General features: G+C 35.3%; 1 protein-coding gene across 2 annotated transcripts; it reads right to left on the minus strand.

Moving 5' to 3' along the window:
- Positions 1-582: 582 nt before the first annotated feature.
- LOC129745233 (probable ATP-dependent RNA helicase spindle-E) lies at positions 583-6,710 on the minus strand. Of its 2 annotated transcripts, XM_055738173.1 has the most exons (7): positions 6,261-6,710; positions 4,587-5,651; positions 3,374-4,522; positions 1,774-3,252; positions 1,559-1,680; positions 1,229-1,474; positions 583-1,148 (listed from the first exon to the last, which is right to left on the minus strand). In XM_055738173.1, exons 1-7 carry the CDS (start codon positions 6,444-6,446, stop codon positions 1,016-1,018), a joined length of 4,380 nt encoding a protein of 1,459 aa, XP_055594148.1. In that variant the 5' UTR covers positions 6,447-6,710; the 3' UTR covers positions 583-1,015. The 2 variants fall into 2 exon arrangements, with proteins under 2 accessions (XP_055594148.1, XP_055594147.1); XM_055738172.1 differs by having other exon boundaries at positions 1,559-3,252.
- Between the last annotated feature and the right edge of the window lie 18,488 nt (positions 6,711-25,198).

Consider the following 25,198-nt stretch of genomic DNA (forward strand, 5'->3'; position numbering starts at 1 on the left):
GTCAGGCATTCAGTCAATAAGTTAATACGTTGTAAGTTACATCTGAAAATTATAAAAGACACTTAACCAAAACTGATTTAATTAGTCGAAACTCGTAGCAAGACTGTAATATTTCACTAGTAGAGAAAAAAACATGAATAACCAAAGTTTGGTGATAATTGATAGTCCTTATGTAGTACATATTTTATTCCTCTTCGTTAGTTTTACATAACTTGTTCTCTATATATTTTTTAATCCGTAGTGGTCTTCTTGCTCCAAAAGCATTGTTGGTTAAGACTGAATATCCATGTTTCTGTAACAGCCCGCTCTATTGAATTTAGCATGAGACTTGTCTCTCTTTATTGATTATTTGGGTATGTGGAAAAATTCTCGATTTCTTTCGCTTGGGTGATTTGAGGAACGTTAAATACGAATTTATACGATAAAACTATACGTTGTGGTTCATGGATCTAGCATTTAACTTGGTTTCAGACAATTGGTCTGGTAGCGATATGGTTAAAGAAGTATATTTCATGAATTGATAAAAAGTAATGGTTGTAGTAGATACGGATACCTCATGCTTCATTCTCTTCGCTTTATTAGAGTACTACACTATCAGATCCGTCATTGATACGAAAAGCAATCCGTTAGTTTCAATTTTTTCATTAGAGTGGATCGTGATCTCGTTAACTTGGAGAAAAGATTGTCAACAATATTTGAAAGCATGGATATTGTACTTAAACCGTCTGATAAATTGAAATAATGCTAAATTACGTCCGATAAGTTCAAACTACGCCCATAGAATGAAGACACAAATAAGAAAGGAAAAACACTTTTATGTAAAACAAGACACATTAGGTGTCGTAAAAGAAGATGAACGAAGGTAGCAACAAAGTTTTCGTTACCCTATGTAATTAAACATTATGAAATGTCCATGTTGCCCAGCTAACACAACACGAACCACAAGTAGCTTGATAAAAAAAAAGAGATGAACTGCAAAAACGTCAAAAAGATAAAATCAAAATGGGGCACCTTTCTAGCGGAACTTGATTTGCGATTCGCGATCCCGATGCAGCTTCGAATACAGATGGATTCGCAACTGTGGCAATGTTTCCAAAACGGTGTTACACAACTGACATGTGATACCGTGCTTCGGCAGGTTGACATCCCTGTGTTGGAAAAGAAAGAAAATACAACCAACAATTAGAATCAGTTATGTACTTAATTCCAGTAACAAAAATATACTCACGTCAAAGCGAGCTTGTGCAGTTCACGGCAATGCCTCTTGAGGAAGTCCAGTCGACGGGCACTCACTGGGGCCAAATTCAACGGATCAATCAGCGGGAAAATGGCATTTTCGTACACATTCAAATGTTCTGTCTTCGGCTTCTTGGACGTTGAGGCACTAGGGCCCGCATCCTTTTCCCCTTGGTTCCAGATGTAGGTGTTGGACGCATGGCGAATGTCCAGGAATTTGCGTTCCTGTTCCAGCAATCTGTGGAAATAAGAAGAAGAGAAAACGAGGTTAATCACAGTTAGGTGCCGAGTTACCTAGTGATATTACTCCTGGGAAAATTACTTTATAATGTATTGCTTGATGTTTTGCTTAAGTTTGGCGATCGATACATCACCAAACTTGGGTACCGTCTGGTCTTTGTCAGTGTGAAGAATACTGTCCATAGTGTAGCGCAAAGCGTTTATCTGAAAAAATAATACAATAAACGAAACAAACATGATTAATAAAACGAGAGATAATTTAAGACGCATATGGACCAAAAGAATGTTTTCACTTACCATAGAAATATCATCATCGTTAATCACCACATCTAATGATAGAGCAACATCGTGCTCGGGATACAGAGCGTAGCCCTTGGGATCGCATCCCAAACCAGTCAAAATACTGGTCACACGAGTCTCTTCTTCGTCTTTGTTGAGCTGACTGACGGGACTGAACATCAACGCCATTATGGCTCCGAATCCTGGAATGTTTGGCATCATTGTGGTCTGTCGTAGAATCAATCGGTTGCCCGCTTCGTTGACGAACGCAGCCACGATCAGCTTCTCGTGGGTATCTTGTGGATTGGCATCCAGCAGAACTGAATTAACAGAATCCGGTTCGATTGTTACCGGCTTCATGATACCTGAGCGAATTGGTGAAGAAGCGCTGATTTCCAGTGGGCTATGCGGCCCAGATAACACTACCTTGCAGCGAAGTCTATCTTCCGGTGGAGAAACATCTTCCAAATCATCATCAACTTCTTCAATTTGGCTAGATTCAGCTTGCCGATAAACTTCCATACGGTAGTTGTCATCTAGTGACATTTCACGTTGTTTGCGCTCGCGCATATCATGATCCAATTTTGACAGATAAGTTTCTTCCGCATATTGTGCATACTTCAACCGGATCAGTTCGGAGTTAATCGGAATTTCGTCGCCCTTTTTAAGGATGACGCTGGCAACATCGTTCACTACTGAATAAATGTCGGCTACGAAAATCTTTCCAATAGTCATCTCCTTGAAGTGATTGATCGCTTGAGCATTCCACACTCCTTGAGGAGACAGAATGGCTGATGGTTGGATTTCAGTCAATGAACTTTCGAATACTCTCTGAGGAATATCTGCCAGATAAGATAGTGGACCGGTAAGCTGACGGAATACTGATTGGCCTAGCACCGAGGTATGTCCATAGTCCAAGAAGAAGATTGTCCACATTGGATCTCCACTACTTCTTACGTTTTTGTAACATTTCAAAACAGCTCTTGCCAATTGATCAGTGTTTTCCTGCAAGGGAGCCACAACAATCTGTCCCACAGAAAAGACCCAGTTTGGCGGGAATCTTTCCAGCATGTATGGATTGTTATTTAGCTGTTGGTGAATATCATTGAAGATGCTCTTATTTTTGCTGTCCTCAGGTCTCAAATAAAACTTGTTGCAGTGAATAACGTGTGTCACTTGACAAACCACGCTTGGCCTGTATAAAGGAGGCAGAACCGTCAAATGTGCATTGCGAATCTTTTTCTTGCGCGGCATCCATCCGTTTGCATCTTCCCAATGTCCCAGCCGTAGTTTGGTGGCAAACTCAATCGCCTCACTCTGCCTCATGGTACGGATTTCCATGGCCCGATGACGGGCTCCAAGTTTGCGCAGCTTTATCGCGCGATACACATCCGGATGAACACGACCTGGCATGAATGAACCCCTTTGGTTGTCTCGATCGTCCTCGGAATTGGTAAAGGTCACAAACACACGATTTGTGGTACGATCAAACATCACCTAGAAGAGAATGGTTGAGAAAAAATTTGATGAATAATTAAATGAGATTTTTTTTATGAAGTTAATTTAATAAGGATAAGTTTTCGAGCAAAAAGTTTAAATATGTAGTATTTGAACTCACCTTCATGTAAGGATGTTTGGAGTAATCTCTGTCACTGAGAATATTTTTAATCTGCACAGTGTACAGCGGACCGATATAACGTTCATGATCAAAGCCACTGAAGAAAACGGTATTACAAGGATCTCTTCCACCGAGCTCAGTGAACGATTGACGCTCCATCAGTTCCTTTCCGCCCACCGACATAGGGATATAGTAGTGCGGGTAGAAAGCACCGGCCATAATTACCTTCAAAATAACGGTTTTTTCACGAGCAGTCCAAACGACACGATTTGGACCAGTGGTTGTCTTCAAAGCGTATCGACCCAAACGGTCGTAGATTTCTCTTATCAATTCAGCCATATCCATCAAGCATTTGAGATCCAGTGACATACGTCGAGTCCAGTTAGACATGTCTGACCTGTCTCCTGCTTGCTCCTTGCGACTCTTCCAGGCCGTGTAAGCATTGAGAATAGCAATTCCATCACTTCCAGAACCATCGGCCCAGTACATCTTTTGTGTGTACTCTCTGAGCGATGACTGATTCTTGAAAATGTTTTTCACATTCATACCAGCACCAATAATGATGGCTTCTTCCAGTACGCTGAACATATATCCCAAAATAATCAGTTTAGTAACACGCAAATCCAACGGCAATTTGCTCATAATGCGTCCCAAGTAAGTCAAATCACCATCCAGTTGCTCGTAATTGCCCTTTACTGTTTTCAACATAGCCCCGATTTCTTTCAATTGCAGAATGGTATTGCTAATATCGGTCAAATCGGGTGGACTCATAGCCAGTGCAAGGATTGAGTGCGGTGGTCCCATTTCCAGCATTTTAGCCTTCAACACCACTGAATCCAGTGGACAGCGAAGAATTTCCGGTGAAGACGATTGCAACATCTGACGTTCGTAGAAAGCACGGTTAACCAAACGGTACACGCGACCACTCATGACACGACCGGCACGACCAGCTCGCTGGGTACAGTTACTTTTGGAGGCCCATTCCGTCCTGAGGGAACTGAAATTGGTTGTAGAATCGGTATGCTGTGCACGCTGCAAGCAAAAATCAATAACGAATCGAATATCCGGCACGGTGATGGAACTTTCAGCAATGTTGGTAGATAGAATAACTTTTCGGTGATCGGGTGCTGGGCGACGGAATACTCGGACCTGTTGAAAAAAAATTGAATTAGCATTATTTTTTACGATATTTCAAATAAAATGAAAACTTTACCTGATCTTCAGTTGGTAGAGTAGAGTGCAGTTTGAGAATTTCAAACTTTGTACTGTCTTCCGTTTTCTTGCATTTCTCGAGAGTCTCCATAAGAACTTTAGCCATCTGATCGATTTCGTTTATACCAGGCAAAAAGATGATGATCGATGGTTTGTACTCCAAATTACTTTCCTCAAAATCATTGTCCTGCAGCCGGTCACATACCAACGCTATCTTAGCTGCCACTTCGTACATACGCTCGGAAATACTAGGTTGCTCGTAGTCGATGGTGAAGTCCATTCGAAGTTTGTCCAAATCATCAATGTAATATTCGCGAACCGAATACAGTCTGGTTTTATCTACGGAAATAATCGGAGCTGACAGATAACCGGACCGTTTTGGAATTTTGAAATATTCCGAAAATTCTTTTGCATCGATAGTAGCAGACATAAGAATGATCTTGGTTTTAGTAGAATTGGTGGCCAACAAACGGCGAACGATGATCAGCAGAAAATCCATGTCCACTTCTCGTTCGTGGACTTCATCCAGAATAACATGAGTGTAGGTGGACATCGTTTTCGATGTGATCAGGGATTGCAACAGCACACCCGTGGTTACGTACAACAAACGAGTATCCTCCGAAAGTTTCTCCTTCAAACCCACTTTATAACCAACAAGTGAACCAAGATCGCACTTCCTTTCATCGGCAACTCGATTTGCGATAGAAATGGCTGCAATCTTTCTGGGCTGGGTGACAATAATGTTGCAATATTCTTTCTTATGAAAGGCTTCTTCCAAGATATACTGGGGCACCTGGGTTGTTTTACCACACCCAGTTGGACCTTGTAAGATGACCACGGCATTATCTCTGATACTTTGCAAAATGGTATCCTTCGAAGAACGAATGGACAGTTTGGTACTCTTCATAGCAAAATTGTAGCGCTGAAACAATGGAGCCATCATTTCCTTCGCCTTCAGAGCCCGTGCATGTTCCTCATCCTCGTCGGCCAGGGACGTTTCGTCGTCCACATCTTCCAGATTCGATGTTCGGGAAGTCGACGGACCGGCAGCTTCGTCCAGGAAAGCCTGGAATGCAACATATTTTTTTTTACTTATTTAGTTTTTTTTGCCAATATTAGCCAATTCAATTGATAACCTTGACTCAATTGCATTTGATTTGTGAAAAAAGGAAAATTGACAGATGTATGATAACGTTCAAAAAAATAAATTACAAAATTTGGCGAGTCGGGCAAATTTGCCCTAGCCATCAAAACCCAAAAAAAAATTACAAAATTCTAGATACAGACTGGACTTAATAAATAATTGCATCAGTAATGGTACAATCAACTTTATCACAGCGCAGCACGTTTGAGTGATGTAACGGGAAAAATGTTTAATAAACGCAAACAAAGGCATAGCTGGTAAGCAAAACATGCATCGTGTATATTTGAGTTTTCTTTATCATGTTATTTCCTGAAAAAAAAAAAATTTGAAACCTTTTTTTTAACTAGTTTTACAATGAGTAATTCGACTTATCCATTAATTGTTTTACGCCTCAGATTATGCTACACAATTGCATTTTTGTGTTAAAAAAAATTGGATAAATAACATGTCGGCATCCTCGTCCTTCACATATTTGAAAATGCAAACCGTTCCCTTCAAGAAATTCAACAAACCCCATCAAGCTGTACTTACATTGATCAACTGGGCTTCTTCCTCTTTCTTGAACTTCCCGGCATACTCTTTTCCAAGCTTTTCCCGTTCCGGTAGTTTGTTGAAAATGTTACGATCTTCAACAACGGTGGCATTGCAATAGCCACCGGAAATTACAACCCGATTAAAGGGTTTGCTAAAATCAAAAAAATCATCGATATCATCCATCTTGTCTAGCAAGCTCCTAGCGCACGCCTCTGTTCGGTTCAGGAAATGTCTTCCAAATCAAGCACGAGAAAAATCAACTTTTTCGATATTTCTGCTTCTATTGGTTTGGTAAATTTAATTGTCTCCACAAATTGAATAGTTTCCGCATAAATTGAACGAAATACAACGCCCAAAACCACACTTTTTCAACTTTAACTATTAAAAAAACACTGTTGTGACGGAAAAACGACGTGTGTTTGCGACAGCACTTCGCATGAAAATGCCGTTTTCTCTAAAAGACAAAACAGTACGGCGGAGATTCATGCAAAGTTTTTTAATATACTTCGCCATGAGTGGGAGTGAAATGCAGGCATAGCATTTCGCAGGATCCGGATGAACTAAAATGAACTCCTTCAAAGCAGAGTTGCCAGATATTGCGAACAACGTTAGGGCAAGCACTGAATGAAATCGAGTAACAAAATTTAAATGAAGTTTGTGGAAAATCTGTGATCTCTGATAAACCATGAAATTGAAGACAAGATAAACACAAGATTCTTGTTTAGTATGGGCACAAAGAAGATTCTAAATTCGCCGCTTTAAATTGAGGGGTTTGCTTTAACCCTAAAACCATGCAACAGTTTTCCGCATAATTAATCTATTGAAATGGTTTGTGCATGATATATCTCAGTTGGCAAGTCAGTTGAAATGCCTTCTGAGCCGATGTCCGCGAGTTCGAGTCCAACAGTAAATATCGAACACAGTTGTATCGGATAAGTTTTTATAACTGTCCGCCAACTGCAACCGTTAATAGAAAGTCGCGAATGCCATAAAGATGGTAAAACGACTCTATACTCTAAACAAAAAAATATATTAAAAGATATTATAGGAAACGTTAGAGCAGAATTGAGGCTAGTTTTAAATAGATACTTGGGAAAATCAGATATAAATGTGACCAGTAGCAGTGAAAGCTCAACCTGGAGCATGCACTTTTTGTTTAAAATGAAAAACCGGCACAAATTTTCGATTCAAACAAATACGCGATTAAAAGACGTTAAAAAGTGCTTTAAAATAAAAATACACAGAGTCAATGATACATTGTTTCGTTAATCATTTTAGTATTTTTTTATATTTTTTGGAAATTTGGAATTTTTGTTTTTTGTATGTTATTTATGTTTGTAGTTTTTGTATTTTTTCTATTTTATTTTTGGAATTATTGATATTTTATTTTTTTTTTTTTGTTATTATTTCCAACTTAAGTATTTTTTGGGATTTCCATGATTTTTTTTTTCATAATTTCGTAATTTTGTGACTTTGTGAATTATCGTAAAAAAGATGAAAAAATATTTTTTTTTAATTTCTTTATTTGAAACGGCTCATACCTTTAGGGTACGAACACAGTGAGCGCGAAGCGAACTGCGAAGCGAAATATTCATTCACCGGATGAATTTCGCAAGTTCGTTTTTGAAGGCCGGCCACAGTGCACGCGAATTGCGAAGCGGTTCAACACTGAAAAAAACCTTCTGTGTTTTGCAAAAATTATTTACACGTGAAAAAATCTTTGCAAATTTATTTGCAGAATTAAAACTGTGAGCGGGGAATACGTACCGCGCAAAAAAAACCGCGTTAATTCCGCGTTAATTCCGAAAAACCAAGATGGCGAAAACGGCAAAAAACACTGCTGAAATCGCATAAAACACCCAGTCTGACGCTATGAAACGCCATCTTAAAATCCAATTCGGCGGCTTCCGCTCAACTTTAAAATATTTCAAATGACTGCAAATCGTATGAAAACGAATCTACCAAAACTATGACAAAAATATAACAAAATTATGAAAAGATATTTTACAATATTATGACAACAAAAATTACGAAACGCTGACAAAACTTTGTGAAAAATATGGCAAAGGTGATAAAAATATTAGAAAAATATACCAAAACTTTGATAAATTTGACATTAAAATGGCAAAGCCATGACCAAAATATTAAAAAAAATGTGTCAAAAATTAATTAAATTGACTAAACTAAATAACAAAAAAATTACAATAATAACAAAACACGAAATAAAAACTTTGACAAATATTTGACAACAGTATTGAAAATATAACAATTGAAATATAAATATGACAAATATAATAACATCTTCTCTTCATACTGAAAGCACAGAGAACAGATATCGGGCCCCGAACAAAAATTTGTTGAAATCGTGTGTGAGAATACCCACCTAAGTTTCAAACCAAATTCGTAAGTGGACTAACATCCATAAGATGTCGCTACCAGTACACATATTTTTCCATTTTTTCGACACGCTTAGAAATTAATACTCATAGCTTATCTCAAATGAGGCCATTGCAATGTATGAGAGTAACACAACTTTTTGTGTGATAAATTTTAAGAACATCTTGATTTAAAAAAAATGCAAATCATATTTCAATCATACTTTAATCGCTGTCATATGTCCCAGCATATGCCCCATATTGTTCAATCAATATTGGCGCTGAATTGAAAGTTGAATTCCAAGTTTTAAAGTATGTCTTTCTTTAAATAGTTTTCTATAACAGAGAATGTGAACATAAATGTTATAATTGTTAATTATGGGTCGGCATTCCGGTTGATGGTATCTTGTAACTCATGTTTATAAATAACTTAAATCATTTCTACTGATTACTAACCCTGAGTTACAAGTCCTCATATATCGATCTCAGGTAACATCAACCAGAATATCGAGTCATAGTTTACAATTATAACATTTATGTTCACATTTTCTGTTCTAGAAAACTGTTAACTGATAGTAAAATACCAATACATACTTTAACACTTGGAATTCAACTTTCAATTCAGCGCCAAAATTGTTTGAACAATATGGGGCATATGACAGCGTTCAATTGTGATTGAAATATGATTTGCATTTTTTTTTAAATCATGATGTTTTAAAATTTATTACACCGAAATTTGTGTTACTGTCATACATTGCACTGGCCTTCTTTGAGATAAGCGATGAGTATTAATTTCTAAGCGTGTCGAAAAAATGAAAACAAAAATAGGTGTACCGGTAGCGACATCTTATGTATGTTAGTCCACTTACGCATTTGGTTTGAAACTTAGGTTGGTATTCAAACACACGTGTTGAGCTCCAGCTCGAACTCTGTTCTCTGTGCTGAAAGTCTTACCCGGTACAACCGTGTTCAATGATTACTCTTGTATTTGAACTCGCCAATTGAGCTACACATATCGCAACCCGAATACGAAAATATTGTAACACAACTGTTCCTGTAGCAGTTATAAAACGATTGGAAACAGCGTAAAAAAACGTTTAGATAATGATATCTGAAACCATAAAAAACATTGCACTTATCTTGAATTCCAAAACGACGGTCTGTTGAATATGGCGTTAAGTTATGTTACTGTTTAAAACTATTAAAACCTTTGTATGGAGACACTGTTCTAGGAACAGTTAGGATATGGTTTATAAAACGCTTATGAATAACGTTTTCAGGGCATTGAACGGTTTCTGGAATGAACATGTGTAGGCATATTTTAAACGATTTATCAAACCGTAAATCGAACTGTTACGGAAATCGGAAAGATTATTATACGAACCGTTTGTACTAAGATTACTGTTTTTTCTATGGTGCCTCATATAACGTAACCATTGCAAAAACTATTAGATGATATCGTAAAACTGCTAAGAGACGATAACCTCATTAAGTTTTCCTTAAAGTAATCATTTATCAAAAAAGATGTCATACGATTTGATATGACGTTATCCAGAATCGTGCGTGAATGGCGTTTACGCACACACATACACAATGATGGAAATATTTTTGGGAATTTTCGGATAGCATATTAATTCGATTTTTTTCACTTAATCTTTCTTAAATTTATTTTACTTACATTACGATGAGTATCGGGAACAAGTAAGCGTCCTATGTTTCCATCTAGCAGGGACCGCTTTACGACCCGGCCAGAGACAGCAAAACACCAGCAATCGTTGCTGTAGAGCTTAGAGATTTTGGAAAACCACCGTCGTCGCTCGGATGACGGATGTTCGGGGAGCTGAAATCAATTTATTGCCATTCAATCATCATTTGTAAAAGATAGACTGTTATTACTTACGGATTTTTAGGTTGATTTCGGCAGAAGGAAAGTTTATCCGACACATTTGGGTTTTCCCGGAAGATCTGACTGCTGGCTGCCAATAAATTCATCCGGTTACGCCACATACCGGTCAGCTGCTTAAACGGATGTTTTTTCCGGATCGGTTGGTGATGAATCAGGATGTAGGCCCGTGCAATTGTTCCTAAAATTAAGGGAACAAACCGCGAAAAAAACTGCATCAGCAAAGTCCGCTCCGAGCCGCTCCAGCAGTCCGTGGTGCCAGTTTTACCGAATTTTTTGAGTAAGAACTTTTCTTTAATTGAGATTGTGTTTATTCTTAGAAAATCGTTATTTGCGATTAGCTGGCTCGCAAGAGTCAAACACAGAAAAAAATAGCTTCACTTCAATTGTCACACAGATCTATTTTCATTTTTAAGAGATTCTCCGAGAAGCTCGCAATTTTCACCTCAGGTGAAGAAAAAAAAAGGAGGGAATCAATGAGAAATAGTTGAAAGATGAATTCCTAACCGGTCTCTTAGGTTTAAATTTTTTTTTAATGGTTATAGATTTTGATGTAATTTATTTTTGAATGAATAATGAATAACACACTATTAATTTGTTAATGAAAACGACATGCTAAACTGAACTGAAGAATTATTTTAGACTGTTCAGTTTAATCGAGAAGAGTGTTAACCAATGCATGCAGGCGTTTTCAAGAAAAAACTTTTTTTTAAGTAGATCTATTCTAAACAGTTGTTTAAGTATATAAAAAAAATATTTAAGATTAAATAAATGTGTACTGATTTCTTGTAAAATCATCTGGCATCTGGGATTCGCATTCCGGTCATTTTTGACGTGAGTTTGACAGCAAACATGAACGCTATGGGTAACGGTTCGGGATAATTTTGACGATTCCAGAAAAATTGAAGTTAATCGTCATACCATTCGTTCACATTTCCAAATACCATCACTTTTCCACACGAACGTTCTTGTTTCGTTTTTATCGTTGTAGAAGTAAAGTTTAATATTACAGCTACTTTTACAGAGGCCATAACTATTTCTTGAGCTGTTGATGTTTCGTATACCCGAGCAGACTTTTATGGCAAAATTATAGCAAATTTTGCTATCACGCCCTGAGAGTTGAATTTGCTCTCATTATGCTTGACATAAGGTGGTACACAGCAAAAATGAGAGCAAAAATTTTCATACTTGGTTAGCAAAGTGATACCAAATTTTGCTAAAACTGAGAGCCAAATTACACCTCATTTACCGAGAGCTTGGAGAGCACAACGATGCCAATATAAGGTATCACGTATTTTCAAATGATAGCAAAATTAAACATCGTTATGCTCTCAAATCTTTCGAAAATTGAGGTGTAGCTAAGGTCTCAGTTTCAGCAAATTTTGTACCATGTTGCTAACCACGTCAACCAAGTTATGTCAAGCTAAATAAGACTAAATTTTACTCTGAAGGCGTGATAGCAAAGTTTGCTATAATTTGTCTTACAAGTCCGCTCAGGGTTTACCGCACAACAGGATATATGCATATTATGTATATATCGAGGCTTTATGATGCATCCCACGAAAGTACCGTAACTCTGTATAGCAGTGACTGAGTCAAAACATAAAATTAACCATGGTTCACTTACTCACCTGCATTTCCATTTGAATATTGAAATTCCTCATTTAATCCCTATACCTATCCGCGGCACCTTTCATTTCTCAAAACTTGCCATTTCTGAATATCCAACCAGATAATAACAGTCGCTGGGGATCGGAGACTCTTGGCCTTACAAAGAATTAAAGTTCAACATATCTAAAAAAAAAACAAATGAAAAGTGGGTTAATGATTTGAAAAAAAATAGTTAAAATTGCTTTGAGTAATAAAAAAAGTAACCCGTTAAACAGTACAGTTTCATTGTCTAATTCGAAATTACTTTGGAAATTTGAATGGAAGTTAATTATTCAAAAAACACATTTTAAACTTCTATGTGTAGACGACCCACAGAGTTTGAATAAGGAATACATTCTGTGTATTATTTTGTTTAATTCGCATTAATTTTGAGTATACATTCAGGCGTTTTTAACATGTTCGTAAAACAATTTAAAATTCGTTTTAACTAAGGTGATAACAATATTCAAAATTCTCTGATTGGGTGACAATTTTTACGTACTCGGACAATTTGGAGTATTGTAAACACCTTCCTAAAACTTTAGAAATAATTTAAAATTCGTTCTAATTAAGTGATTACAATATCCAAAATTCTCTTACTAGGTGACAACTTTCACTCAAATGAATAATTTTGAATATTGTCATAATCTTCCTAAAATTTTAAGAAAGTGATTAAAATATTCAAAACTATACGATTAGGTGAAAAGTGTCAGTTAGAGAATTTTGAATATTGTAACCACCTACTTAAAACTAAATGTAAATATTTTTAAAATTGGCTTAATTTAAACGCCTGAATGTATACTTTATCGAACTCCTATCGTTATCCTTTTGACATCATTTCCTTATTTTTGCAGCTTAAACCGGAGTGATTTGTTCACATATCTGCCGTATATATTTCTCAGAATCAGATTCGGTCAAGGGCTCCTTATCTGGAAAAGATTTCAAAGTACCTACATAAATAATAGGACAGGGGAACAGCATTTTTGATATCGAAGTGTTAATCTTTTAATAAATGATTTTGGATAATTTTGGTGTTCTGAATTCGAATTTGTCTGTCTGTTTAAAAGTTTAAAAATTATTCATTTTTGATTAAACTCAATCATTTATAACTCATGAACTAATAAACCAAAATACAAAATCAAATATGGGATCTTTCTATCATTTTTTTAATGAAAAACTCAGAATTAAGCTTGATATTCTTGTCTCAGAGATACGATGCTTTTAAAAAAATTAATTCCACAATTCTAAGGAAATTTAATAGATACAATTTAAATTATTTCAGATATTACCTTAAGACGTATTTGAGTGTTTGGTTTTGAAGATTGCGAACTCATTTAAGTACACCTTTTTTGAAGTTAATAAAACGTTTTGACCTAAGCTTTAAAAGATATCTATAATTTTCATTGGTTAAATTTCCTTAGAACGCTTAAAAACGAAGAAAAATACAGAAAAATCGTGGTCTTCGAGAAAGTTGATCATTGAATTAAAATCTATACGTTCTCTATCTCTTTTCCAAAAATGTAAAGCTGGTAGAAAAAAAAAATACAAATTTGAATTCAGTGTCCCCAAAATAGTCAAAAACTGGATTTGAATGCTTGGGAATCCAGAAACTGCCTTGTGCAGTTGAGAATAAAAATAAACTTACCGCGATTGTATGGCTTCAACAAGACTAGGGCAGCGCCGTTGATCATGCGAGGATGGCCTTCTTGTTCATTCTGAAACCGGATATGGAGAATCTAGTATTCGTTCCACGGAACCTTGATCATATTTTTGTACTGAGGCTTATCACAGCTTTCGGCCAGTAAACAAAGAATGACTTGATGTCCGACAATGATTATGCAGGCTTCGTGAATACCGTCCACTAATATTTCGACGAGTAGGGACTGCTTTGGCACATCCTGCCAATAGGTCTTGCGTCAGTGATACCGTGGACGAGTGCATCTGAGATTTTAACTTCCGACATTTTTAAATTTATTGAGAGAACTCTTGAAACGCTGGAAAATAAAACTTTATCAACTTGTGCGAAGAAACAGCCGGCCAAGGTAGCCATCTGCAATGGAAATGAAACGTTTTGGACTTACCTACTTGTAGCTAAAGGATACTTCCAACTCCGATGTTGTTTTTAAACCGGTCGGCTTTTTCCCGGAGTACGCCGTACACCGACTCCGGAAGATGGTCCTGGCTCCTAAAACCTGAAGTTATCAACCGTTTCAAATAACATAAATTATAAAAAGTATTTGAGAAAAAATTGTAAAGAAATATGCACAAAATTTCAATTCGATGATAAACCAACGATGTTTTGGAACATGGTGAGGAATAGTTGAAAGATCAATCCAGAATCAGTTTTTATAATTTAAAATTCTTCTTAACAACGGGGGAATCTAAATGGAAGTACTTTGAAAGACTTTTCAATTCTGTGAGCAGTTCAAAATTTGTCTGTCATTTATTTTCCACTGTTTAAAAATTCTTATAACGTACACCAGCAGCTGACCTTCCGGTGTCATCATCAAACTCTTGGTGCAAATCAGTAGATTGATAAACTCTTACCTGTATGATTGAGCGCAAGGGCATGTTTACAGTCTAAAGTCCAGATTACCTCTCGCCAATATCATGTTGCCGCCAATCTTGTTGTTTTCTGTGCAATCGAACACCCACACACAAAACGGAAGAGCAAACTGTAGGGCAGCAATAAAAATATGTTCATTAAGAAGGTAATATCGTTCCTTCGGAGCAACTGGAATACAAACCTGCATTTTCGTTAGCTGTTGTCTGTGTGCTGACTTTACTCGCAAACATTTTCACAACATCATTCCAGTCCCGAATCGCGCAATACTCCAAGAAGATTTCGTCCGTCTGAACGAATTTTGTCGCAACTTTTTGACGGCATACCTGGAGTTGGAATCCAGATGGGCATCTAAGAAGAGGCATAGTACAGTCGCTGAAATCCGCACAGTTGACAAAAAACTTGGCTGGCAGCAAATGAAGACGATGGTTCCGGGACGCCAGCAGTGGGGATCTTTTATCCCAGCTCTATGCGTCGGTCATTCGGCGCCGGACCCTTGAGTAGGAAGGTAAAACTGGAGCTCCCAGATCACCAAAAACTCGTTTAAAACTGAGGAACAATTTAACACTGGTTTCACAACATAAACAAAAACAACTACCGCACAAAATGACAACTCAGGTTTTATGCACTGGAATGATTCATCGTCTTTTTTTTTTATTGTATAAGGCATTTCCCGACTTGTCAACCGAACAGCTGATTTCTCATGTTTACAATTTTCGGCATCTGGTGGTAGATTAGCACTGTTAAATTATTTCTTCAAAAGATATAATTCATTCAAATTAATATCACATAACATCAACATTACCTTCAAAGTATGTCATTTCTACAATTTTTTAATTTAGGCTAGTTTAAAAAATTAAGAATTTTGCATAACCATTACTATTGCACTGCCAATTTGGTTTCGTTACTATTCGACCATTGAACATGCGTAGTGTTGTTGTTATTTTTAACCCTACCACCAGATGCCGAAAATTGTAAACATGATAAATCAGCTGTTCGGTTGACAAGTCGGGAAATGCCTTGAGCCTAGTCCACACTCGGCAACTTTACTGCGATTTCGGTTGCTGAGACTTTGTTTATGTTTTCATTTTTAACTAGACGAAGAGATGCATGTCTCAAGTCTCCCGACAAGTATGGGAGACTTTCAGCAACCAACATGTAAACATAAACAAGTCTCATCAACCGAAATCGCAGTTCATGTTGCCTAGTGTGGACTAGGCTTTATAGTACGATTCAGTGACGTGATAAACAAAATTCTAGATGGCCAAACGCCTTAATGTATGTTCAACGTAAAAAGATTTCGTATAAAGAAAAAAATTGATAACGATGTGCGGTCTTGAGCAGGCAACGCTTGAGATACAAAAATGAAGCAAGAGGAGAATAAAGTTTGCTATTCTAAATCAATGAATAGTAGACATAAAGGCGTTAAAATGTGCAAGTTATTCTATTGGGAAAAATTTGTTCGAAAATTTCACCCATATTTTTTGGAATGCTTTTTTTTAAACGATCAAAGTTGGAATATGCTATCTTATTTTTTACCAGAAGTAAACAATACAGGAAGCTTTTTTTCAAAAATTGTTTATTAATTTAACAAGGCGTTTGAGGATTTTTGAAAACAATAAATTTTGTTTTTTGAATATCGCGTCCATTTTTTTTAAATAAATACAAAGTTTCAAAAATCTAGTCATTTACGTTCCTGTTCATGGACATGAATGGATTTTTAATTTTTTTAATTGAAAAAGTAATCTTCCTAAATGGTCCAGGTCAAATTAACCCGAAGCGCTCATGGAAGTCATCAGTATCATTACCAATTTACTGACTGAAGAATTAAGATCTTCGACCAATTTACTGTTTGTTTTCAGTTGGATTTAATTTTAAACACATAATTGAATCTGATTTTTAATTACAAAAAATTGAATAGCAAATCATGCTATCTTTTTGATTTCACTTTTCTGGTCCATCATAATAAATGAAACCGTAATGATGCCTCGTTTTGTTATCTTGAAAAACACAAAACCAAATAGTGCTTTCATTTTGGTCTCAATGTCTTATTAAGGTGTTGGTTAGACATCATTTTTCGACATTTTGATGCTTCACTGATACCAAATTTTACTATCGGCGAAAATGCGATACTAAATTATGCTATCATTTTAGCATAGATAGCTCATTTTGGTTACTATTTGCTATCGATTGAGGCATCAAAGTCTGCTCGGGTAGACTGTTTGAGCTTCAGTTTTTTAGTATGCGGGAAGCCCAGAGATTTGTCTTTGTCATATTTTCTTCATATTTGCCATATATTTGTAACACATTATTCATTATATTTTAGGATTTTTGTCATTTTTTGATAAACTTTTGTTATATTACTGTCGTAATTGTCATCATTTTGTAATTTTTTTACATGTATTTAAAAGTATTTTGTTATCTTTTTATTTCATTCTTTATAATTTTGTCAGATTTTTGTCATTATTTTGTCAAATTTTTGTCATATTTTTTTGAGAACTTTGTCATATTCTAGCCCATTTGTCTTATTTTTTTCAATTTAATGTCAAATTTTTGCCATATTTTTACCACCTTTGAAATATATTTTTTATAGTTTTATATATGTGTCAGTTTTGTTATTTTATTGTTAATTTTTTTAATTACTTTGTCATTTTTGTAAATTAGTTGTCAAATATTTATCCATATATTAGTTCTGTCAGGTCATTTTATTGTCAAATTCTGATTATAATTTTGTCATATTTTTTTCACATTTGTCATAGTTTTGCTTTTTATGTGAAATTTTTCTCATATTTTTGTCTAATTTTGTAATATTTGTTATATTTTTCGGTATAATTTTTTCAGCACCTTAGTCGTGTTTTATTCAAAGTTTTGTCATTTGTCATTATTTTGTTTGTCATATTTTTGTCATAGTGCTTTCAAATTTTTGTCCTTTGTCAAATTTTAGTAATAGTTATTTATATTTTTACCACAGCTTGTTATATTTTCGTCATTATTACTTTATTTTTTAACACTTGTCATTTCTTTCAGTGCTTTTCTGCAGTTTTCTCAAAATTTTTGTTCAATTTTTGTCAATCATTTTTCATCTACTTTTTGAGCCCTCTTACTAATTACCTATAATGTGGATGATTCATGCGATTTTCAGTTATTTACTGCCCTTTGAATTAAGCGGAAACCGCCATCTTTGATTTCAAGATGGCGTCGAACAGCCAAATTCGACTTCTTCTTATTGAGCCCTTTCATCGGATACCCAGATGTGGGAGTTTCATGCTTTTCAGTCACTTCCAGCATTTTAAAGTTGAATAGAAGGGGACATATTGGATTTCAAGATGGCGTCGGACAACGAATTCCAACTTCTATCCGTTCAGCCCCTTCGCCCTATACACACACGCAGAGAAAACTTGGATTTTGATACAAAACAAAACTGACTTTGATTCAAAACATTCAGTTTTTTTAATCAAACTCCTGTTTTCTTTGAATCAATGAATTATCGTTCTGATTCAAATGAATAATTTTTGAAAGAAAGAATTAATTTTTTGAACTGAATAGTTTTGAACTTTGATTTTAAACAAATTCTTTGATTCAAAAGAAATTTGTTCAATTGCACATTTCGTTTAAAACAAAGTAAATTTTCTTTCAACCAAATAAAATTGTTTTCAACAGAAAGGAATAATTTCTTTAAATTAAAATTTTAAACTTAGAAGAAATTTTGGATTTAGCAAGAACCGAATTTCGAATAAAGTTGTCCGGTTGTGTTGAAAATTAAAACTAGTGAATCAGAGATAGCTATTTAGGAGGATTCAGGATAAAGGATGGTAAGTGTCTGTTAATCCATTAATCAAAAAGTGAATGTTTAAGATTTTAAATAAACTCTTGCATCGTTACAGGACCACGGCTGATTCCGCCCCAAATCCAGCGGTCTGATTATCTTCGGTCCGATCTTCAGCGACAATCACCAGTTGGATGACCTCTAAAGCTAGCAACTAGAGCTGCTTCCGGAACTCTATTAAGCGGCCCAAAAGAATGCCCTCAGGTCAATATTAGGACCGGATGATTCAATTATGGTGAACCAGTGTTAGTGTTAATTTTGTGAATAAAAATTAATTTAAAATGTAAATTCTTTCTTTTTATTATTCAAAATTCCTTATAGGAACTTCAGACAACAGAAAATATTTCTTCCAATTGGAATAAAAGGGAAATGGTTCAATGAACCAGTCCTTTTAAATCTAAGTCTAAATTACATTGTAGCAAACGGGAACAACTTTGCATCAAATGGAACTGTTTTTTGTTTTAAAGCATTAATATTTTGATTCAAAGATTTTTCAAAAGAAAAATTCTTTGGAACAAGCGAAATTGCATTTGAATCAAAAGAATTTTTATTTATCCCAAAATCAAAGGAAAAAATCCTTTGTTTTTGCGACACTTTCCTTTGAAATAAAAAATCTTTTCGCTGCGTGCATATTGTGGCACCGGTCGTTTATTGCCAGTTAGATTTTGTTTCAATTGAAAAAGACTGACACCGCGTTATTTGTGAAAATCTACGCTGAAAAACCGTGCATTTTTCATAACCAACATAGAAACGGCAATGATAATTAAATAAATAAACTTTTGAAAAAGATTTTTTTATAATTATCATTTGCGATAAAAAATAGAGAATATCTTCAGTGTATGTCCGGATGAACTGGATGAATTCGCGCGATCGAGCCGGCTCTTCGCGAGAAAATTCGCTCGCACTGTGGCCGGTCGATGTTTTTTTCAACGTGTTTCAATGAGAAGCGGTTTTTCGCGCGAATTAGAAATTCGCTTCGCACTTCGCTTCGCGCGCACTGTGAATTCGACCTTAGGCTTTAAGGAGCCAAACTCGTTTTGTTTGATTACAATTGTGTGCTTATATCTAGTTCACTTTTTGAAGAAAAGATAGAAGATAGATAGGGAAATGTGAAAATAAAAAGAATTATAGACGAAGATCAATAGCTTTTAGGAAAAGATATATTTCGAATATGTAGTCCAAGTCTATCACAGCCAGCACATCTCTCACTGGAACATGGGGTGGTTTTCCTCGGGCCCTAAGGGAGTCTATAAAATTCGTTCTGGCGACAAGATGGACCTCGCACGACCAAACAATATGCTCGATGTCATGGTAACTGTGGTATCCTAACGGACGAGGTAAACTGCCCGAGTATAACCGACTATTAAAAGCTAGTATAGTCGAGAGCAGGGGCTCAGTCTGAAGAGAACCAGCGGACGGTCCAGATCGGGAATATTACATTGGCGAACCTGCCAGGAGCGTTACTTTTTACTGGAGAAAGAGTTTAGTTTAGAAAGAGTTTTTGTTTTATCCCAGAGAGACAAAGTGAGGGAACGTTGGCGAGAGCACGACAATACGAAGGCGATGGCGTGAGGACGATAGTGTAAAAGCAATAATGACAGGATGAGATGTGTTGGGATCTCAAAGATTGCGTGTTAGAACATCGTGAGTGATACGTGGTGCAAAGCGCTAGGTGCACAATGCTCGTAATATTGCTGAGCACAAATGCTGGCTTTTGGGGTAAACACGATGCAACCTTGCGTAGACTGCTGCGAGTTTCAAGATGATACGGTGCGTTTACATATGTGCAGAAAGATGCAGAGAAATTTTAAGTCAAACACTAGTCCGAGTAAAGCTCATGGCAGTGTTTATAATTGCAGTCGGGTCAAGCCCAAGGCGCAATAGATTGAAAAAAGCAAACCTGAATCAGAGTTTCAGCTCAAGATCAGGTAGATACAGTCAAATCCTGAATCTGAGTAACGGCTCATGGTCAGTGTCGAGACCGACCAGTTTGGCGGCCATCTTTCCGTCTCCTTTCTGTCCTTTTTTCCTTCAAATTTTGTTACATCCCTCCTTACTTACTGAAATTAGTCAATAAACTGAATCCTCAATACTCCCTACACTCTCATTTAACCTATCCTTCTTTTCCCTCTCACGCTCCCTATTGGAACTCTCCAAAATCTCCATGTTCTCCTTTTTGCGTTACTCAATTAATCAGTTCACTCTCTTAAAATTCTGATATGTCCGAGGGGCTTTGCAATAGTCTTTTTTCTTAATCAGTTATATTTTTATGTAATATAGAATATTCAAACATACGAATGTAAATAAGCTCCCGGACATTTCAATCATATTATTTTTCTTAGCTTGACTCCACTTTATCACCCTTATTTTCTTTACCCATATCTTATTTCCTACAGTCAGGTAGAATAACAAATTGACAAAATCCTGAATCTGAGTATAAGCTCATGGTCAGGTGAAGAATGAAAAAAGAAAGCTTGATCCTGGTTACGGGTTTAAGCAAATGGTCAGGTGTAGTGACATTAAGAATGAAAGAGAAAATGAGAGAAGCAGTTGAAAAAACGTGGAAAATAATAACGAGAGCTGATGAAAGATTCTAAAAATATTTATATCAGTAATTTCGATGGAGAGCAAAACGATGGTAAATAAAAAAAATAGTAAAAGAGAAGAGACAAAGAAAAGTTGAGGAGATGGTAAATGTTGGAAAAAGGTTGGAAGAGAGGGGATCATGTGATAGTGGAGTTGAAGTGATTGATACGATTGAAAAAGAAAGACGATGAAAAAAAAAGGATTTTGGAAGGAAAATATAACTGAAATAACAGTGGAAAAATGTAGTATGGCTGAATAAGATCATCATAAATCTACAATTGGAAAAGAGGAAAATTCATGGAAAATATACAATAACAACGACTCATGAGCAAGACTGGAAATTGCAGATGTGAGAAAAATTCAGAATATAGAAAACTTGAAATTGTAAAAGATAATAAAACACAGATGAATATTATTGAGCTGAGACGATAAGAACTGATTGAAAAGAAGTGTTTTTACAATTGCTAGATATGTATTTAAAAAAAGTGCCTGAGTGCGATGAGGCAGCTTTTTGTGCAAGCGGAGGATGTGGTATCCTAACGGACGAGGTAAACTGCCCGAGTATAACCGACTATAAAAAGCTAGTATAGTCGAGAGCAGGGGCTCAGTCTGAAGAGAACCAGCGGACGGTCCAGATCGGGAATATTACAGTAACCTTGGCCACAACCACATAGATTGCTGCCAGCAATATCAAAACGATAGAGTACCGCGTCTAAGGAACAATGATTGGACATGAGACGGGAAAATATACGAATAAAATCCCGACTCAAGTTCAATCTATTAAACCATGGTTTAAGGCTTACCTTTGGGATAATCGAGTGGAACCACCGACCCTGCTCATCCTCGTCCCATTTGCGCTGCCAGTTGACAAGAGAGTTTCTTCGAGCCAAATAGTAAAATTCGTTGAAGACGATTTCACGTTGATACGTGTCGCCTTCCATCGCTCCCACCTTTGCCAGAGAGTATGAAAAAATATTGTCGTAGAGAAAACAAAAATTCAAGCAATTTTGGTAAATTTTGTATTTTTTTTATTTTTGTAATTTTTATATTTTTTTGAAATTTTTGTAATTTTTATAATCTGTAATATTTGATTTTTTTTTGTAATTTTTGTAATTTTTGTAGATCTTTCTTTTTTTTTGTTATTTTAGTAATTTTTGAATTTTTCATAATTGTTGCAACTCTTGTAGGGGAGATAAGAACATAACGAGCACTCGGGGCGACTATAGGCACCCCTTTCTATAGAAATTACGTATTTTCTCAAATAAATTTTCACGAAGAACAGGTTTGTAGTTCATTTTTAAGCTATAAAGAAATCTCCTTATCATCTTTACAGAAATATTGAAAAAGCGAAGCGAAAAAGCATTTTAGGAAAAAAGAATTACTTTGATTCAGGGACAAAAAAAATCCTATGTTTCTAATCTATTTTCTTTCATTTCAAAGAATTTCTCACCTTTGAAATTAAAACAAACTCTTTGATTCAAAGTATTTTTTTAGTTCAAAGAATAAATCCTTTGTTTCCTTAGAATCAAACTCATAATACAATTTTAAAACGCGTTTTTAAAAGGCGAAAAGAGCATTATTGATTCTACCGTAGAATCTAGCAGCAAATTCAACTCGGTGAAATCATCTGAATTTTAGAGCTACAGCTTGAATAGTTTACATTTGACGATTTACATAACCTATTGGTAAGGTGTACTAGAGGTAATCAGAAGACTCGAGTTCGATTCCTGGTCGAAGCGATTTTTTTTTCATTTACCATTCATGAACGGTTATTTTGATCGTTGCCGCAAAGCATGAATGTATGAGTGTGTGTGAATCGTTTGTATTCTACAAACAGACATACATTTGCCTGTTATTGCATTATTGTTTGATAGATCTACGACTCGCCGTTTAGTACAGAATGCATCGATCATGCATGAATGATAAATGAAAAAAAATGCCACGATCAGGAATCGATCTCAAGTCCTCTGATTATCTCTCTGACACCTTACCAATAAGCCAAATCGTCAAATAAAATAAGTCTAGCTGAGCTCTATAATTCAGTTGAATTCATCGAGTTGAATTCGCTGCTGGATTCTACGGCAGAAATCGCTCATCATGCCTCGATTTATGGTGCTTATAGTGTCCCACACAGCAAAAATTATTTCCTGTAAAATTACGCAAATGTCCTGCAACAAAAAGGAGCAGGACATTTACCGTAATTTTACAGGTCGAAAAACAAATTACGTGACATTTAATTTTTAGTGTACAACTTTTTTACAGGACATTTGCTGTAAAATAAATGATTTTCGTTAACTTTCAAGGGAAACAATTTAAAATTACAGGTTTTGTTAACCACAGGTTGATTTATTTTAAAGGTTGCAGTTTTCAGTGACACGTGACATAGTCAAAAAAAAATTCAGTGCAGGGGGGGTTCTCATTATGCCACTACAGTGACTGAGTTTCAGCTCACTCCAAAACTTTTTTATCTACTTTTTCAAGTTTCAGCCAGTTAGGAAATAATTATATAATTTCTGCAATTTTTATAGTTTTTGTTATTTTTGTAATTAGTGAATGCCAAAGCCATGACGGCTGTATTTTTCGTAATTTTTTGAATTTTGATAATTTTTGTAATTCCTGTTGTTTTGTGAATTTTGTAATTTAAGTTTTCTTGTAATTTTTGTAAATAGGCCGCTCTTGAAATTTTCCGGATATTTTAGAAATTTATCGAAACTTCCATAAAATACTTCAAACTTTGTATTTTACCCCCTTCGAGGTTTTCGGAAATTTTGAAGGTTGGCGCGAGGTGACAATTGATTTTTGTACCTACATTTGTAATTTTTGAAATTTTTGTTTTTTTGTCACTTTTAATATTTTTCTATTTATTGTAGTAGTTTTTCGTTATATAATTGATTTGCGATTGTGACTATCAAAAATATTGAGGTAAAATCTATATAAAATTGTTATAATTATATATTCTATAAGGAAAAATCATTTCATATAATTGGAATCAGAAATATTGTTGAGGAGAAGCGAAATTAGAGGTTAGCCAATGTGAGTGAAACATTTGATTCAAAATTTTTCTTTATAATAACACTCAAATATAGTTTTGGCTGTACCACATCATCATCGGGTTTGCAAAACAATCCTCCGAAAATCTCGCCTCAACAAAACTGTTTTTTGTAATATTTGTAGCTTTTGTAATTGTTGTATTGTTTTGTATTTGTATTGTAGCTTGATTATTTTTGCATTTTTTATTTTGTTTTTTTTTGTAATTTTTGTTATTCTTGATATTGAATTCTTTGTAATTTTTATTATTTTCCATTTTTGTAGTTTTAGTAATTTTAATAGTTTTTGTAATTTGAATACCTAGTTTTTGTAATTTTTAATTTTTATGCCTTTGAATTATTTTCTTCCTTTTTTTATTTTGTTTAAATTTTTCGTAATTTTTGTATATATTTTTTAATTTTTTTTAAAATTATAGTATATCGGTATTTTTAGGAATTTTGGCTTTTAAGAAGTATACCTATAAGGTAACGTAAATTTTGCAATGTTTACCATTTTTGTTATTTCAGAAATTTCAGAATTTATTGTATTGAATTTATTGTCCTGCAAATTCGTAGTTCAGTTAATTTTATTCCGTTTTGTAATTTTTGCAATGTTTAAAATGTTTGTGATTATAGTAATTAAGGTCATTTCAATCGAAGAAAAAAACCCTGCGTCCAGTCAATGTAGCAGCTCAGATCAATGGATTCCATATCGCACACAACAAATAAAACAATATTCAGCATCTCTAATTTGCATAAATATTTATTTCCTCTCGGTGCTTTTACATTCGTTAGGATAGTTATATGAAGAATATTATACTTTTTCGAAACAGTTAAAGAAATGAATCCAACTTAGATGAAATTTCAGGGACTAGATAAGGAAAAATTGATGTTGAAAAACATGCGAAAAAAAATTCGCCTTGTCTCCCGGTGAGACTTGAACCCAGACTTGAACCCACATCTTGGCGCAAGATGTGGGTTCAAGTCTCACCGGGAGACGAGGCGA

The sequence above is a fragment of the Uranotaenia lowii genome, chromosome 2 (genome assembly GCF_029784155.1).
Source record: "Uranotaenia lowii strain MFRU-FL chromosome 2, ASM2978415v1, whole genome shotgun sequence".
Classification (NCBI taxonomy): Eukaryota; Metazoa; Arthropoda; class Insecta; order Diptera; family Culicidae; genus Uranotaenia; species Uranotaenia lowii.